Source organism: Cygnus olor, chromosome 13, assembly GCF_009769625.2.
Source record: "Cygnus olor isolate bCygOlo1 chromosome 13, bCygOlo1.pri.v2, whole genome shotgun sequence".
Classification (NCBI taxonomy): Eukaryota; Metazoa; Chordata; class Aves; order Anseriformes; family Anatidae; genus Cygnus; species Cygnus olor.
The window spans coordinates 10,218,835-10,235,479 of NC_049181.1; the positions used below are offsets into that span (position 1 = coordinate 10,218,835).

At 59.8% G+C, this 16,645-nt stretch overlaps 1 protein-coding gene across 1 annotated transcript; it reads left to right on the top strand.

Annotated features, from left to right (window-relative positions):
- The first annotated feature begins 75 nt into the window (after nucleotides 1–75).
- On the top strand, nucleotides 76–16,535 carry MPP1 (membrane palmitoylated protein 1). The gene is made up of 12 exons (XM_040572170.1): nucleotides 76–336; nucleotides 5,037–5,180; nucleotides 5,422–5,500; nucleotides 6,534–6,619; nucleotides 7,273–7,341; nucleotides 10,577–10,773; nucleotides 11,056–11,162; nucleotides 11,771–11,851; nucleotides 12,385–12,465; nucleotides 12,722–12,924; nucleotides 13,253–13,327; nucleotides 15,180–16,535. Exons 1-12 carry the CDS (start codon nucleotides 223–225, stop codon nucleotides 15,354–15,356), a joined length of 1,413 nt encoding a protein of 470 aa, XP_040428104.1. The 5' UTR covers nucleotides 76–222; the 3' UTR covers nucleotides 15,357–16,535.
- Nucleotides 16,536–16,645: the final 110 nt, after the last annotated feature.

Below are 16,645 nucleotides of genomic sequence, written 5' to 3' on the forward strand. Positions count from 1 at the left end.
CGGGGCTCCGCCCGGCGCGGCCCCGCCAGCCCGGCCTCCCCTCCCCTCCCCTCCCCGCCCCGCCCCGGCACGAGCGGAGCGTGCGGGCAGCCCGCGGCGGTGCTGGAGGCCGGCTGGTGCGGCGGGGCCGGGGCCGGGGCCGGGGCCGGGGCCGGGGCCGGGCCGCTCTGCTGGAGCCAGCGGAACCGGCTGCGGCTGCTGGCGGCGCGGCGGGGCGGCGGCATGACGCTCAAGTCGGGCCGCGGCGGAGGCGGCGGCGGCGGCGGCGGGAGCATGAGGACGGCGCTCTCCGACCTCTACCTGGAGCACCTGCTGCAGAACCGGGCCAAGCCCGAGGTGAGCCCCTGCTAAACCCCGGCACGGCTCGGCACGGCCCCTGCCCTGGCACGGTCCCGCAGCGGTACCGGGTGGCGGCCCCTCGGCTGCCCGGCGGGGTCTGGGGCACACGCGGCCCCGCCGCACCGCCCGCTGTGCTGCGAGGGCTCCCTGCCCGGCCGTGCCGTTTGGGGTAGCCCGGGTGCGGGCGGGGAGAAGGTCAGCGGTCCGTGCCCAGCAGCTGCTGCTTTTCTCCCGGCAGAGCTTCTCGCCCCCCCCACCCCCCCCCGAGTCCTGGCACGCGTGTGTCTGGGGCTGGGGCTTCCTTGCAGGGAGGAAATTTCCCCCCGGGTGCTGCCCTTGGCCCAGCCTGGCGGACGCTGGAGCATCATCCACTAGAGGCTTGTCGGGTCTGGCCCCCGCCGGTGGTTTGTACGTTTTTTTATGGCTCGACCCTGGCAGAGTGCTTCAAAAACAAAAAAAGCCTTTGGATCGGGCAGCTGCTGCGAGGAGCTCTCCCATCCCTCCGCTTGCCTGGCCGCATGCGGAGCGGGGATAAATCACCAAAGGCAGCGCGGCGTGGAAAATGTAGGAGCTGGCCTGCGGCTCCCTGGTGTCACGGTGGCTTGATGTCGGCAGGGATAAAGAGAGAGATGACAAACTGGGGTTTGCATGGGGCCTTTTGAGAGGTGCTCTGTAGGGCTAGCACCCAACTGGTTTATGTGTCCTGAGCTTGCCCGTCGGTTGTGTGCTCGTCCCTGCAGCATGAGCAGGCATGGACAGCACTGGCCATGCCCACGGTGGCTCTCTGCGGAGTGGCAGGGACATCGCAGCAGCTCTCCGGAGAGGTTCTGGCTCCTGCTTCCCAGCCCAAATCAGACAGAGCAGCTGAGGTTCCTCTTCCCTGCTGCCCCCGGCAGAACCTCGCTCTGGGAAGCGCCGCGCCGCACTCCTCCCATGGTGGCAGGGCGCGCAAAGCCTCACAAGTGGAAGCAGAGTCATTGCTAGAAAACAAGCAGAAGTGAGGCAGACCGCTGCCCTCTCCCCTTTGGCCCCACCACGTGCCTTCCTGGCTTTCCCTTATCTCCTCACTGGCAAATACAGATTTGCCAAGGAGGTGTGGGCATTACTGCCAGCAGTGCTCCTGGCTTGCAGGGTGACCTTGGACGTGCCACCTTATTGGCCGTGACTCAGTTCCCCGGCTGTAAAATGGGCAAATCTGAGCCCTGGGAGGCTGGTGGTGAGGAGAAGGGCACTTTTTCGAGCTGGGGTGTGGAGGGGGTGGCGTGTCGTCCCCAGGGAGCGTCTCGTGGCACCAAACCAGTGCCAGCTCCAGCGCAGGCCAAGGCTGCGGTCCCCACTTCTGAAATGGCCACGGGCGAAACTGATAGTTGAGAGCAGAGCAAAACAACTGGGTTTGACCAAAATGACGTGGATAGGGTTGTTTTCAGCTCTTTAATCTTAAACCTATTTTGTGCTGTTCCAGTCCATAGCGGCCGCAGGGAAAAAGCCATTTTGAAGGTGGGGAATGGAGCGGCTGGGCCACCTCACAGGATCTGCTCCATCGGTGTCATGGTGTTACTGGCTGTCCTTGGAGGTGACAGGCTTCGCAAACACATCTGGAAGGCTGCATCAGCCTTTCCTTGAGGGAAAATGATGCCTCAGCAAAACCGACTGGGCTCCCTAGGAAATCTAAGCCTATTCAATCTCAGTTCCCAGTGAGCTGGAGTCAGCGTGAGGGCACACAGAGCTGGCGGCATGCACTGGTCCCCCAGCCACTTGTGTCCTTTGTCTCTCCTACTTCTCTGTTCCCCTTCCTCCTGTGACCTGGTGGCATAGCTGTGCCTATTTCTGGTTTCAGCGGTGTAATCCTGTTTGGTTTAAATCCTTTTTTCTTTTTTTTTTTTTTTTTTTTTAAACTTGGATCATATTGCTGGAAGAGGTCTTGAGTGAGGTTGCTCATGTGATTGTAGACCTGAGCAGGGAGTAGCCTCGGGCAGGAGGCAGGATGAATTACTTCTAAATGGCCACATGACCACTGCTACCCAGCCTGTGTGGCCTGAAAGCAACAGCCATGCTTTTTTTTTTTTTTCTGCTAGTTTGCTTTTGTTTTTACATATTGATGTTTTTGTTTGTTTTTTTTTTTTTAAGCTGTACTGAGACCCCAGTGCACACAACTGCTGCATGGCGGTGATGCTCAAGGGCAGGAAGAGAGGCTGCTGGGCCAGGACATCTCTGCACCGAGCAGGGGAGCAGATGTCCCTGCAGAAAGGTCCAGGCAGCACCTGGACATGCAGGAGATGGGCTGGGGAGGGCTGCGGGCAGGGCGATGCCCAGGCTTGCTGTGGGGACAATGGGGCAGGACGTTTGGATGGCTCTGAAGCCATGCTGGGTGTGCCAGCTGGCACGGCCCCGTCCTTGCTCATTCCCTGGCACTGACAGATGCTGGCAGGGAAGGAGCCGGCCGTGCCTCCAGTTGGGATGCTCTTCCCCACCCCATGGCGAGAGCGTGTTTCAGGGCTCCCTCTGCTCTGTGCTCACAGGATGGGGTTGAGCCACCCCAGGGCAAGGACACACCTCTGCCAGCCTCCCCATGCACGCCCACAGGGATTACGACCAGATGAGGGGTGATGGTTACTGGAGGGAGCTGGGGTTTTGCTGCTCGCCATGGCTGGTGGAGTGTGTCTCCCCGCTGTGCCGGGAGGGCAATCCCAGGGGATCCTGGCGCTGGGCTTCCTCTGCCCTCCTGCATCTGTCTGAGCTGCTGTGCTCTGGGGGCCCGCTTGGCAAAGCCAGCAGCACCCGACCTGTCTCCATGTGCTCTCCACGTGCGCTTCCAAGGCCACCCGATATCGAAGTCCCTTGGTGAGGACGGCAAGGAGAGCCCAGGAACCAGACCACCAAGCGTGCCCTTTGCACCAGGGTGCCGCTTCCCCAAGTGCTGCTTCAGCCGCCTGTAAACGAGCTGCCCGGTTAATGTTTGATTTCCCCGGTGGCGTGCAGCCCAGCGCAGCAGCAGGAGCCACCCCGGTGGGCGTTGCTGACCGTGGGGCAGGGTGCCAGGCCCCGGGGTCCTCCACCGCTGTGCGGTTCAGCCCTGAACCTCCTCGCCCTGGCTGCAGAAGCAGCCGAGCCCCGGGGCTGTGCGGAGCTGTTGGTGGCCGCGGGGCCGGCTGCTGGCAGCATGCAGGCACAGATGTTTCCTGCGGAGCCGTGCGTACGTAGCGGGAGCTGGCCCCCTGCCAGCACCGCTCCAGAGCCTCCAGAGGTCACGGGCCAAGCTGGCCAGGAGCGTGACGGCTGCTGGGAGGGTTCAGGGAAGGCGACGCGGCCAGACGGCTCGCATGCACCGAGCGGGAGCTGTGCGTCTCCTGCATCCAGTTCCCCGCTGCTCAGCACCGGAGCTGGCACGTGCTGTCCCCAGCTCCCCATCACGAGCTTGGCATTTCCCCATCCCCAAGCACTGACCGCTTGGTGCAGTCGCCTTGGGGCTGCCGGGGTCCCCAGAGGACCCTGCTGGGTTCAGAGCTGCCATCGAGTGACTGGAGCCCTCCTGAGGCACTGCAGTGAGTCTGTGGTGACCGGGCTTGCTCTCCAGGAGTCACCAGGGTGACACTGGTGCTGTGTCAGCGTCGAGGCCTGGGTGTTTTCTCCAGCTCTCAGCAAAAAGCAAAGGTCAGGGCCAGGAGGCTCAGCTGGCTGGGATGGTGGGGACGGGAACTCCCAGCCCTGGAGCAGACTGTGCCGTGTCCTGGGTCACCGGGCTTTGCTGAGCCTGGGGGTTTGAAGCCGGGGATTGCGTGGTGTAATGCTTTCCCGAGGCATGAATGAGATAAACGTGATCTGTGCTGACTCAGATCACCTCACAGGCACTTTGGCCTCAGGCAGGGCTGGAGAAGCTCACTCTCTTCTTCCTCCTCTTCCTCCCACCCGCTCGCTCAGCAGAGCCGGGACGGCCGGTGGGGAGCCAAGGGCACCACCAGCACTGCGGGGCCAGTCCTGGGAGGCGGCAGCTCACTTTGCAGTGTCCCCGCCGCGTGGCAGGGCGGGTCTGGGGGTCCCTGTCTGGGACCCCTGCCCCAGCGCCCGCTGCAGACAAAGAACAGATTTCCCCAGGGCTGAAATCCTCTTCCCAGTGCCAACGGCCCCAGCTGGCCTGTAGCTGGGTGCTGGAGGGGAACAGGGAGCTTCTGGCTGGCTTGGGAGCGCTTTGCCTTCGGTGCCTGGATGGGGATGTGGCTCTGCAGCGTGTTGGTTGCCCGTTGACCTAGATGAGGAAACGCTGAGCTTGCGAGCTGAGTGAGAGCAGAGTCTGGCCCCAGTTCTGCTGCTGTTCCTCAGGGGTGAGTCCCAAACCGCTCCGTGAAGCTGCCCTGGGCTTTATGCTCTGCTACAAGCCAGCTTTGGGCCAAGCGCTGGTGCGACACATCAGTAGTGTGCGGGACCTGCTGCTGCAGAAGACAATCAGCTGTGGACTCTTGGCTTCTGTACCCGCAGCTTTTCCAAAGTTTTCTTACCTCCTGTGTCACCCAAGCTGGAAAACTGCTGATCTTGATCTTCAAGGGTGAAGCTGTTTCGCTCTTTCTTTCCTTGCTCTTACTGACCTCTCCTCCGGCTCACGGGTCTCGCCTCCCTGCTGCACCCAGGAACATTACCACGGGAGTAGCTCAGCCCCACGCAGGGGGAGCCCCTAAACCCCGGTCTCTGTTTTGCCCCGACAGGCCGTCACCCAGGCCCCGAACGCCATGACTGAGGACATTTACACCAACGGCTCGGCGACTCTGGGCAGTCCCTCCCACAGCAACGGCCGCGAGGTGCGGAAGATACGCCTGGTGCAGTTCGAGAAGGTGACAGAGGAGCCCATGGTGAGCGCTGCCAAGATCCCAAAGCCCGGTGGCACCGAGCGGGGTGGTGGGGCAGGCAGAGCCGTGCCGTTGGCCTGGCCGTGGGGGAAGCAGGAGATTGCTCGGCCACAAGAAGAGGGTGCTGGATGCTGCCTCCTGCCCGGGACCTGCGGGCGATGCCTTTGCCAAGAGGAGCTGATGTTGCTGGGAGCGCGGGAGCTCTCCCCTCCGGAGAGCAGATACGGATTTTCCTGTCTTCCAGGGAATCACGCTGAAGCTGAACGACAAGCAGAGCTGCATGGTGGCCAGGATCTTCCACGGGGGCATGATTCACAGACAAGGTAACAGCAAGGGACAGCCGAGGCCCTCCTAGAGGCCATGCACCACATGCACAACTGCAGCTGGCTTCTTTCCATGCAGAGATAAGGCTGCCCTGCCCCAGCACTGCTGGCTTTACCCCGTGGCATGGATATCCGTGTCCTTTCCTCCACCAGGAGTATGTCAGGAACTCAGGACTCGCCCATCTCTATGCAGGGATGTTGTTAATGCACTGGAGGCTTTAGGGAGAAATGAAGGGCTGGGGGAAGGGCTCTCCCAAAATGGAACCTGAGAGCCGTCTGTCTCCCTCTCGTGATGGGGTGACTGTAACTAGAGATGGATCGTACCCCAGAGGCTGTGGGGGAAGCTCTTCCCGTTCCTAAAGTGCACGGGCAGGGCAGGCTTGCTGTGGATTGGCTCTGCAAACCAAAATTAAGTGCCAAAAGAAATTAATAGGTGCCATTTTGTGGTTTTGGGTCTTGCCAAGGGGGTGTGGAAATGAGATGTTCCATGCTTAGAAGAGGCCCCTTTTCCAGTCTGGGGTTGAAGTGGGAAGTCTGAGCTTGCCTCTGCCAAGATAATACAGAAGCCATTCCAATAATGCTGCCGGAGCCTGATTTATAGCAGTATATCTGAGGCTGTAATCTGGCTGGATATATAAAGTTAAAACACACAAAGTCGAGAAAGCTGGTGTTCAAGGGCTTTGTAAAGAGGCTGTCGCTTGGCTTCAAGTAAGGTACTTGGGGTTGGGTTTAAATAACTCTGGAACGGGTGCTTGGACCAGTCTAAAGCAGTGAAAGACACAAAGTGGAAAGTAACCTGATAACCTTCAGCGTGGACGAAGTGTATGCGTTGGGCAGAGGGGGTGGAATTCATTCCCCTTGTGCCTCGGGGTTAGGTGACCTGTGGCTCCACAAGCACTGCCTAGGCAAACACCACGGTGCCCGGGGCACAGCTTGCACCAGGGCTCAGGAGGCTGCTGGAGCTGCCTAGCTTGGGTCTGATGGGTGCCTTTTGTCTGCTCCTGCATTTTCATGTTTCTCCCGTTGCTGGCAGGCTCCCTTCACGTGGGTGATGAGATCATAGAAATCAATGGGCAGAGCGTGAGCAACCACTCGGTTGACCAGCTGCAGAAGATGCTGGTAGGTATCTGTGTGCGGCGGGGCTGTTCCCCAGGAGTGACCCCTTTGGCCTACGGATGTGCGTGCTGGCTGAGAGTTAAACCCCTCCTAGACACCAGAGCCAACCACACTGCTGCCCGTGGCAGTGACGTGGCAGGAGCCAGGGCTGCTGTGCCAGAGTGCCTTCATACAGCCGAATATCCAGCCTCTGTCCATAGCCTCGGTGGTCTCTGCTGCCGGGGGAGCTTGTCTTTGTCTGTTGAGAAGGGGTGAGCATGGAGGGAACAGACAGAGGGAAGCATTTCCAATATGCTGGCCAAACGGGGCGCTCCTCCCGAGCTCCTCCCGGGGACAGCTGGGCTGGAGATGGTGCATATCTCCGTGCTCATTCTGGTGATGCTGGGCAGTGCCCACAGCCAGCTCCTTGTGGGGGTGTCGGTGGCCCCCCTTGGGTGTGGAATAAGCATGGCAAAGCTATGCTGCTACAGCTCTTAGCCCATCCCCAGCAGAGCCATTTCTGCCTGGGCTCTGGCCTCCCCACATCACAGCACAGCTGGGAGCACACAGGAGCCTTTCCTCTGTGGGCCCTCGCTCCCTGCACAGGTTGCTGCTGTCTGGCTGCCTCCAGGTCCACCTACTCCAACTTTTTTTTCTCCCCTTCCTTTCTTCACTAGAAAGAAACCCAGGGCATGGTCTCAATAAAAGTCATTCCCAACCAGCAAAGCCGCCTCCCTGCTCTCCAGGTAAGTGCGGGCTGTGTTGTGACATGGCTCTGGGGCTGGGTGGGACCAGAGCAAACCACCAGGGACCAACGCTGGGGAGAGACCTGGGGAAGGATAGGGGTCTGGCTGCCCCCTTACCGTAACTGAGCTGCTGGAGGGTGAAGGGAGCTGCCCTGTGCTTACATCACTGCAGATGAGTTAACCTGATGCGTATGCAGGAACATGGGCCTGGGTTTCCCCAGCCACAGACCTACTTGTGCGCAGTCTTTGGCGATGCGAAAGCAGCAGTGTGTGTGCACCAGAAAGCCCAAGAGTTTCCTGCCCGCCTTCAGGCCTTGCCGTTACAGAGCCTTGCAGCCACGTCCCCGTTACAGCTCACGGCAGCGCCTCCAGGTGCAGCACGGGGCTCTCAGCCGTGCCGTGCCGTTACTGGTGGCTGGTGCATCAGCTGCACGGAGGGCGACGCAGCTCCAGGTGCCGCCAGCACTGCTGAGCAGCTCTGCCCGTGAGCGAGTGGGAGGAAGGAAGCAGTGGGGGAGAGGAAGGCAGCTCCTGCTGCCACTGCCAGGCAGGGGGTGACACGCTGTGGCAGGGGGTGACATGCTCCGGTGGGTGCATGCCTGCGCTCAGCATGGGCACTTGGCTGGCTTTGCCTTTGGGGTCCTGCTTTGGCCGAAATGCTCAGGGTAACGGGGAGGGCTGGCTCCTCTGGGAGGATGTCTGTGCACGGTGGCTGGTACACTGACCTGCTCTCGGTGCTGGAGCTGACCCCAGCACAGCCCCTTCGTTGTGGGCAGGCGGGAGTGGGAGAGGGGCTTGGGAGAGGTGGGGGCAGGACCCCCAGCTCACGGATGGCTCTGGGACGGACTCGGGGAACCTGTGCCCCCCTCCTTCCTTTCACCAGTAGTCCCTTATGCAGAGGAGGTGAAGTTTCTGAATATGGTGGTGAGTGAAAATCAACCCATCTCTCTCTCAGCCCGTGCGGCCCTCATTCCAGCTCAACAAACCTTGCACGTGTTTGTTTATTAAGTGCTGGCCCTGTCTCCCCTTTCCTGCTGTCCACCCCCCCCGGCCTGACCGAGCCAGCTCCAATCGGCCAGGCCAGCTCAGCGCCAGGGGAGAAGTTACCTTTGAGAAAAAGGACAAACCACTGGAGGCTGGCTCTGGGCTCAGGGAAGGGCACAAGGACAAACTCCTTCCCAGCAGCAGCAGTTGTCCTCCTCTCGATGCGACCAGGCTCCCGGGACCAACAGCTCCTGAGGTGCCCAGGTCTCTGCTTGTCGCAGTCCCCTGCTGAGAGCAGAGTAACTCCTGGTTTTGTTTCACCTCCTCTGTCCCCACGATCCCCTTCAGTTCACGGCGTGACAGGCGGGGTGGTGCAGATCCCAGCACCACGATGCCCTGGGCAAAAGCAGCGCCCAGCCCGGGCTGGCCCCGCAGCCTGGCAGCTGGCCACCACGAGGCCAGCCGAGGGCCTCTCGTGGCAGTTCTGCTTGGGAGGATCCTAGTGAGAAACACCGAGTGCTCGGGTCTCTCAGGGTCACCTCCAACCCCAACACACTGCAGACTTTTGACCTTAAATACCGAGGCTCTTTCTGCTGGAGCCTGCTCGGTGCCTGAGCTTCCAGTCCCAGAAAGGGGGCTGGCAAATAATCTGCGCCGAGAGCTGGCCCTTTGCAGTCCTCGGGTAATGTCTGGAGCTGTCTGGGGGTGACAGTTGGTGGGGTCTTTCCAAAAGTGGAGGGACCTGGCTATGCCCGGCTCAGGGCACCAGGACTGTGGGAGAAGAGGGCTCCAGGCAGGTGCCTGGGCAGTGCCTGCTGTGTGTCCCTTCTGTGTTTGTGTCGATGCCCACCTTCCTGGCACTGCAGGGCGGTTTCAAAGCAAGTGTTGGTCCTGAGCAGGTGGCTGGACCCTGGAAGGATATTCCGTGTTTGTTGTGTTCCTTCGTGAGAGGTCTCGTGGTGCAGCTTGATCCGGGTGCTCTGCTTTCCTGGCAGCAAGGGAACCGTGTTTGTGTCCTGCTGGCCCCGTGCTTCTGGCAGGTCACAGCAGCGCTGCTGGAGGACATGCTGTGGGGAAATTGTTTTGATGAGGAATAAGGACAGCACGGTCTGCCCTACCCAGGGAGGATGATGTTCCAGACCTATCACATCTGAGGATGGGGCAGAGGCATCACCCAGTGTGGATCCCTTTGCCCAGTTGCTATGTGCTGCATTTCTGGGACACGCAAATGCCATCATGCTCAGGGAAAGCCTGCATTAGCACAGACATGAGGCTGGGCCCAGTAGTGCTGTTGTCCCTGCAGAAGGACCTCCTGCTAGGGGCACACCATGGGTAAGGGCCCTCTGCTCTCCTGGGGTTGGTGCATGGCACCCAGCACATCCTGAGGTAACATTTGTGCTTAGCCAGAGCCTTACTTTATTCCCTAAGCACTGCCCTTCCCTCTCCGTACCCTGCCTCGGCCTTTCCCCCACCCTACTCCTGGTCTCACTGGCCAGAGGCAAACAGCAGCAGCATTTCAGACAAGAAAGCGTTCATCCAGGCATCAAGAACAAGTGTCGGTTCTCGGTGCATGTGTGTGCTGTGCCTTCCTCCCAGGGAGAGGTGGCTGCCATCCGTCCTGTTGCTCTCTGACGGTCTGTTCTTCCTGAACGGCCTTCCTGCAAAACAAGGCCCGTGTGAGACCCTCGTGCTGTTCCGCTGCTGGCCTTGCAAAGGAGCCTGGGGGCAGTGAGAGCCCGGGGGTGCCTGGCTGCCCACTGGCTTCAGGGGGCTGTGAGGGGGCAGTCAGTGGGGCTGGGCTGGGAGCAGGAGGGACGGATAAAGGACAGATAAAGGCCATGTTCTCATGCCCTCCTGTCTCCTAGAGCTTCCCCAGCCCCAAGGCAGGGTGGCACAGAGGCCTGGGAAGAAGCAGAAATGCATTTCCAGTCACAGCTGTGATGAAAGCAATGCTGCAGGAGTAGCTGATGCTGAAGAGGCCGGGATAGTCCGGGCAGGGTCAGACAGGACACTGTGCTCATGGCCAGCTGAAGGCCCCGTGCCTGCCCTGCTTGCTCCTGGCTGGCTTCTCACCAGCACTGCCCAGGGGCTGGGCAGCCCCCACAGGGCACGCAGTGCTGCGCAGGGGCAGCAGTCCTTCAGCAGCTGCACAGTTGCTGCCAGGAGATGCAGCGTGGGGCTGGGAGCTGCATATGGCCAAGCTCAGCTGCCCGGCACAGCCATGCCAACTGCGGCCCTTTCTCTCTTTCAGATGTTCATGAGGGCGCAGTTTGACTATGATCCCAAAAAAGACAGCCTGATCCCCTGCAAGGAAGCGGGGCTGAAGTTCCAGACCGGCGACGTGATTCAGATCATCAACAAGGATGACAGCAACTGGTGGCAGGGCCGTGTGGAGGGCTCCGGCACTGAGTCAGCGGGGCTCATCCCTTCCCCAGAGCTCCAGGAGTGGTAGGTCCCTGGTCAGGGAACCCCAGTCTGGGCACGTGGCTGGGGATGGACATGGTCATGGGGCTGGGAGCCACATCCTCATCTCACGGCTGTGCCTGGGGCACAGAGCTGCTGTGCATGGCGAGTGTTGGGTATGTGCTGGCAGGAGAAGAAGGGTGAGACCCCAGGGTGGGTCTTTACCTGCCTCAGCAGTCACCCCACTGCCCTCACGTGTCTGAGGGACGATCCCAGTGGTCCTCGGGGTGGCAGCTGGGCCTCAGTGGTGTCCTCCTCTCTCGGCAGGCGTGTGGCAAGCACCACCCAGTCCAGTCAGAGTGAAGCCCCGAGCTGCAGCCCCTTTGGGAAGAAAAAGAAGTGCAAAGATAAATACCTGGCCAAGCACAGCTCAAGTAAGTGTGAGCACTGGGCTCCTGGGCCCCCAAGCTCTGCAGGCTGTCGAACGCAGGGCAAATGCTGGCCTTGCTGCTGCTCAGCCCTCGGGAAGCAGTCACAGCAAAAAGGGACCACAAAACCCCCAGGTCAGTGTCCTGTTGGGACACGGAGCGTGCCTGTCAGCTGCTTGTGTAAACCCTGAGCTAACCTGTGCTCGGCCTGCCCTGGGCCAGCAGCGGCAGTGGGCTGAGGACGTGCTGGCTCCTAGCCCGACCTGTAGCTCCGAGCAACAACAAACAGGGCCATAAATCAGCAAGATAAATAAAGCTCCCCGAGCAACAAGCTCTCTGCAGCTTCCCGCTGCCTCCTCACCCGGCTCCTGGGTCCTACTGTTCTGGGCAGAAATACTTTAGCTTCTGCAGAGACTACTGCTCCACACCCCACGTACCCGTTGCAGTGAGGCCGGTGCTCTTTTCCCAGACCAGCCACGCCGGGGGAAGCTCACAGCCCCATCGTGATCACTCCCCTCACTTTGCCAGAGGATCTGGCTTTACTCCGACACACACAGCCCTGCTGTTGTAGCCAAGCCAGCTCTAATTACTGTCTTGTTTCTCTTCCGCTCCAGTTTTTGACCAGCTGGACGTGGTTTCCTACGAGGAGGTGGTGAGGCTGCCCGCTTTCAAGAGGAAGACACTGGTGCTCATCGGTAGGCCCTGCCCCAGCCGTCCTACTCAGCGCGGGGGCTGCACATGCTGGGGGCCATGGGGAGCTGGGGCTGAACGTGGGCTGGGGCAGCGCTGCCCTTCAAAGTTTGTAAGCTCTGGGGACCGTTTCCTCTGCCTGCAGCAGTCCCCAAGCAGGCTGACATCTGCATGTGCGCTGCCACCTGCACTGCAGCGCTGGGGTGGAGTGGATTCAGGAGAGTTTCTTGCTCTTAAATATCGTTCTGGTCTGTGCAGCTGCACCAAAGTGAGCACCCCCATGCCGGGGGTGCAGCTGGTAATGCTCACAGACTTGGCAGCTCACAGCCCAGCCTGCAGGCACCCATCCTGTCCCCAGATGGGGCTGGAGGCAAGAGCACCTAATGCAGGGAGAGCCTCCTCCAGGCTGGAGAACACCACAGACCTGCTCAGAAAGCGGGTCCTGGGAGTGTTGGCACCATCCCTTAGACGTGGAGCTGCAGAGGGGCCCTGGCTCCTCCTGAGCCCAGCTCCAGCGTCCATCTCTCCTTCCCCGCAGGAGCCAGCGGAGTGGGTCGTAGCCACATCAAGAACGCTCTGCTCAGCAACAACCCCGAGAAGTTCATGTACCCAGCTCCACGTAAGTAACCCACCAGGGTGAGGGGCATGCAGCCCTGCCTTGGCACCTGTTGTGGAACGTTTCCTCACCTCCTCCTCAAGGCAGTGGGGTCAGGACCTTCTGGCAGCAGATGAGATGGGAGGTACACAGGTCTTCTGTGCTCTTCCTTGCCCTAGCCCCATGCTCAGAAAGGGACCGCAAACCCCCCAGGTCAGTTTCCCAGACCTTCTGGGGTCAGCACCCATCTGAAGCGTCGGGCATTTCCCTCTCCCCGCAGACACTACGCGGCCCCAGAAGAAGAACGAGGTGGACGGGAAGGACTACTACTTCGTCTCCACTGAGGAGATGACCCGGGACATCTCAGCCAACGAGTTCCTGGAGTTTGGAAGCTACCAGGGAAATATGTTTGGCACCAAGTTTGAAACAGTGCACAAGATCCACCAGCAGGACAAAGTCGCTATTTTGGACATTGAGCCCCAGGTAGGGAGCAGGGGGGCAGGACGGGGATTGCCATGCATTGGACTACCCTTGTGCTGGGTGCGACCATCACAGCCTTCCCCAAGCAACGGCAAAAAGCCGGGGAGCATCGGGGGTGGCATTTCCATTCCTGAGATGTGGGTACAGCACGTGCCTGGCTGGGACAGGGACCCTCTCCCCTGTCAGACACCAGGCGTGTGGGTGCTGCTTCACGGAGCGACGTCCAACAGCCAGCCCAGAGCAGGGTGCTCTGCAGGGACGGGGATGGCTGTCCACCGCTGCATCACAGGCACCACTGCGTCCTGGTAACCACACGCTGCTCTCTCCACAGACCCTGAAGATTGTCCGCACGGCAGAGCTCTCCCCGTTCATAGTCTTCATCGCCCCGACAGACAAGGCAGAGGAGGTGGGTGGCTCGGTGGCAGTTGCAGTTTCCCCTCCTTGGGCAGGGGGTGGTGAGGAGCCCATGGCCCCTGGGGGCAGAAACCTTGTGGCAGCCGGGGGCTCTCCTCCCTGCTCCGTAACGAGGATCATCATCTTCCTTGTGGTCCAGGGAAGCAGGGAGACTTCATCAGCCCAGACCCAAGGAACAGGAATGAGGGATTCCTGCAGCCTTAGGCTGACTCCCACATACAGACCCCAGCCAGCATTGGCCCTGCAGCACAACGAGCCACTAACACGTAGCTGGGTGCACAGCCCAGCACCGGCTCCAGCTGCAGCAGTGCTGCAGAGCTGGAACACTTCTCCTGCCATCAGCTATGCAAATTGGGCACGCAAACAGCAGCGTTTCATTCTTCAGCTCGTTGTGCTCATCCCTCCAAAATTAGGACCAAGCAGCACTGATGCTGCAGTTAACTCACCCGGTGCTGAGCACCCCAAGGCTGGCGGCTGCGTGCCTGGTTCCCAGAGACAGAGAGCAGCTCTGCCTCCCTGCCGTGCCACTGCCTGCAGCTCCCCCAGGGCTAACCTAACCACAGGGAGATGGGGAGCGGTGGGAGAAAAGGAAAACCCGCAGAGCTGTGCTCCTCCTGACTCGCAGCCAGCCCGGAGCACCTCTCCGAGGCTGGACCAGCCCAGACCGTTAGCTGGGGGTTGTAAAGCTTACAGCAGGCTGCAGGGGGATATTTCTGTAGCATCGCACAGGCACTGGGAGGCACAGGCGTTAACGTGCGGAGTATTACACAGCCAGACCTGCACGCTGGGGGTGGCAGGGCAGGAAGGCAGCGTGGCAGCCCGCTCCCCCATCCTATGCCCCATCAGCTGCGCTGCCTCCAGGCACAGCGGCACTAATCCCTGCCGCAGTGGGCAGGGCCAGCCCTGCTGATGCAGGCACTATATATAGCCAGCTGCCGCAGCTCAGGTAACTGCTTACTCCAGGAGTAGGAACCAAAATGTCACCTAGCAGAGCTCGTGTGACCCAGGCAAACTGCTCAGTGTTCTTCCCTCGCCCCGCTTTGATAACTGCTGAGCAGCACCCCTCTGTGCAGAAGCAGAGGGATGCAAGCATTTCAGGCTCCAGCTCAATTTCCCAGCTCCAGCTCAATTTCAGCGCTCCTGGGGTGACCCTAATGGCTGCGGGTGTGGAGGAGACGAGGGGCTGCCAACAGTGCTGGGCCAGGCTGAGCACCCTCTGCTTTTGGGGCTGCCTGCAGGCAGGGGTCTGTGAGCACCAGTGGGATGGTCCAGCCCCAACGCTGCAAGCAGCCCCCTGGGACTCACGCTTACCTGCACGCGGGTCCTTTTTCACAGCACAGGCTGCGCTGGAGAAAGGTGCTCGTTGCCCAGTTAGAGTCTGGAGGAAGAGACAGCAGTGTGACGGGGAGGCTGGTAGGGTTGTCAGCCCATGCTGTTCTGGTTACAGGCCAGCGGGTAGGGATCGTCTTGCAGAGAGCCTGCTTTTAAATCAGCCCCAGGCCTCAAGCTGGGTAGCTGCAGCAATGAGCAGCCCGCTGCTAGGCAAACCTTCTCATCCTGGGAAGCTGCCACAAGGCACTTTAAAGATGAATACAGGGCTAAGCAGAGCTGACCTCACTCTGGCAGGTAACCTGATGCTGCCAGCACTGCATAAATGTCTAACAAAAATCCACTGATGCTCCCATGAGACTGCACAACAGCTCTCCTGGCCTGATAACTGCTCTGTGCTCAAGTTGGCAACAGCTTGAGTTGTTTTGGGGATGGGACAGAGCTTGCCTGTTGGGATGGGCTGTGAAATCCCCCTCCTCCTCAGCCTTCTGAGTGTGCTCTCCTGTTTCTTGCAGTCAGAGGCGTTGCAGCAACTCCGTAAGGATTCAGAGAGCATCCGGAGCCGATACGCACACTATTTTGACCTCTCAATAGTCAACAATGGAGTGGAGGAAAGCCTCAAGCTGCTGGAGGAAGCCTTTGAGCAGGCCTGCAGCTCTCCACAGTGGGTGCCCGTCTCCTGGGTTTACTGAGAGGGCTTCCAGCCCCCACCGCTTCCCATCAACCCATCCCGCAGCAGAGAAACCTCCTCCTCAGCTTCCCCTGATCCACACCCAGCACAAGTCCCTTCCTCTGCTGCTCCACGGACCCAGTCTCAATTGGTCGACACACACAGGGTCTCCAGAGTGCCACTGCCAGGGAATGCAGGTCAGAGGCTGCCCGAAGGACAGCCACCTCCCGCTGCACTGAAATGGGTGCCAAGTCAGGGGCTGCAGCAGAGCCCACGGCATCCCGACAGCTCAGTGCACAGCCCCCTGCCTCACCCGGTGAGGGAAAGCACAATCCTGCAGCACCCAGCCTGTCTTGTTCTCTGCGTCAGCCCCGAGGGAAGTGGTATAGCAGGGGCCTTCCAGGCAGGTGTCCCCTACAACTGCAGGAGCACACACTGCACCAAAGACCTTGAAAGCCTGGATGGTGTCCTTAAGCCCACAGCTTGGGAGGCTTCTCAGACCACAAGAGGGTGCTTAAGTCCAAGGGTTTCCCCTCACAAACCAGTAAAGCCAGAAAAAAGCAAGTGTGGATTTGGCAAAGGAGGCACAGAACGTGCCATCCTGAGGCAGGTCTCATGCCTGCATTCTGAGGTTTGGGTTTTCTGTTTCACCCTGTGCAACTGTAGTTGTAAAAATTCCCTGCATTAATTCCTCACTGTGCAGCTTGGATTGTTACTGGCTGGCCAGAAAAACTCAGCAACAGTTGAGCAAGTCCTACGGACCAAAGCCCAGAGGGACAGTTCAATGGGTAAATTAGATCCAGCCACAAGTATCCGTTGCATGCAGTAGAAACGCAGCGTCTCTGAAGAGATCATCCAGGCATGTTTTCCAGTCCCGGGTGTCTTGCACACTGTATGCTAACCTAAAAGCCACCTTCACAAAGGGGTTTGTTCCTTCTGAAGCTGGAGTGTACTGACACGCCAGCCCCACCATGCCCAGGAAGCACGGTTGTGGCTCCTGGGCAAACCACAGCCATCACCTCCATGCAAGAATATTGTGTGTTCAGCAGTCAGCTAGGGGAAGGGGGCTAACAAGTCTTGTGCAATCTTTTTTTTGTTTTAAGGATGCCAAAAATAAGATCTGTTGATGTGCAATAGGGACCTTTGTTCTGATCCACTGCAGGGAAACAATGAGCAGCAATAAACGTGTGCTGAAACATCACCATGGCTGGTGTTTTATCTCAGGCTGGGTATTGGCTCCCAGCTGGAAGTCTTCCACCCCCCTGACCCAGAGGCAGTTGAGGTAAAGCAGGCCAGGACCGAACAGGTCTC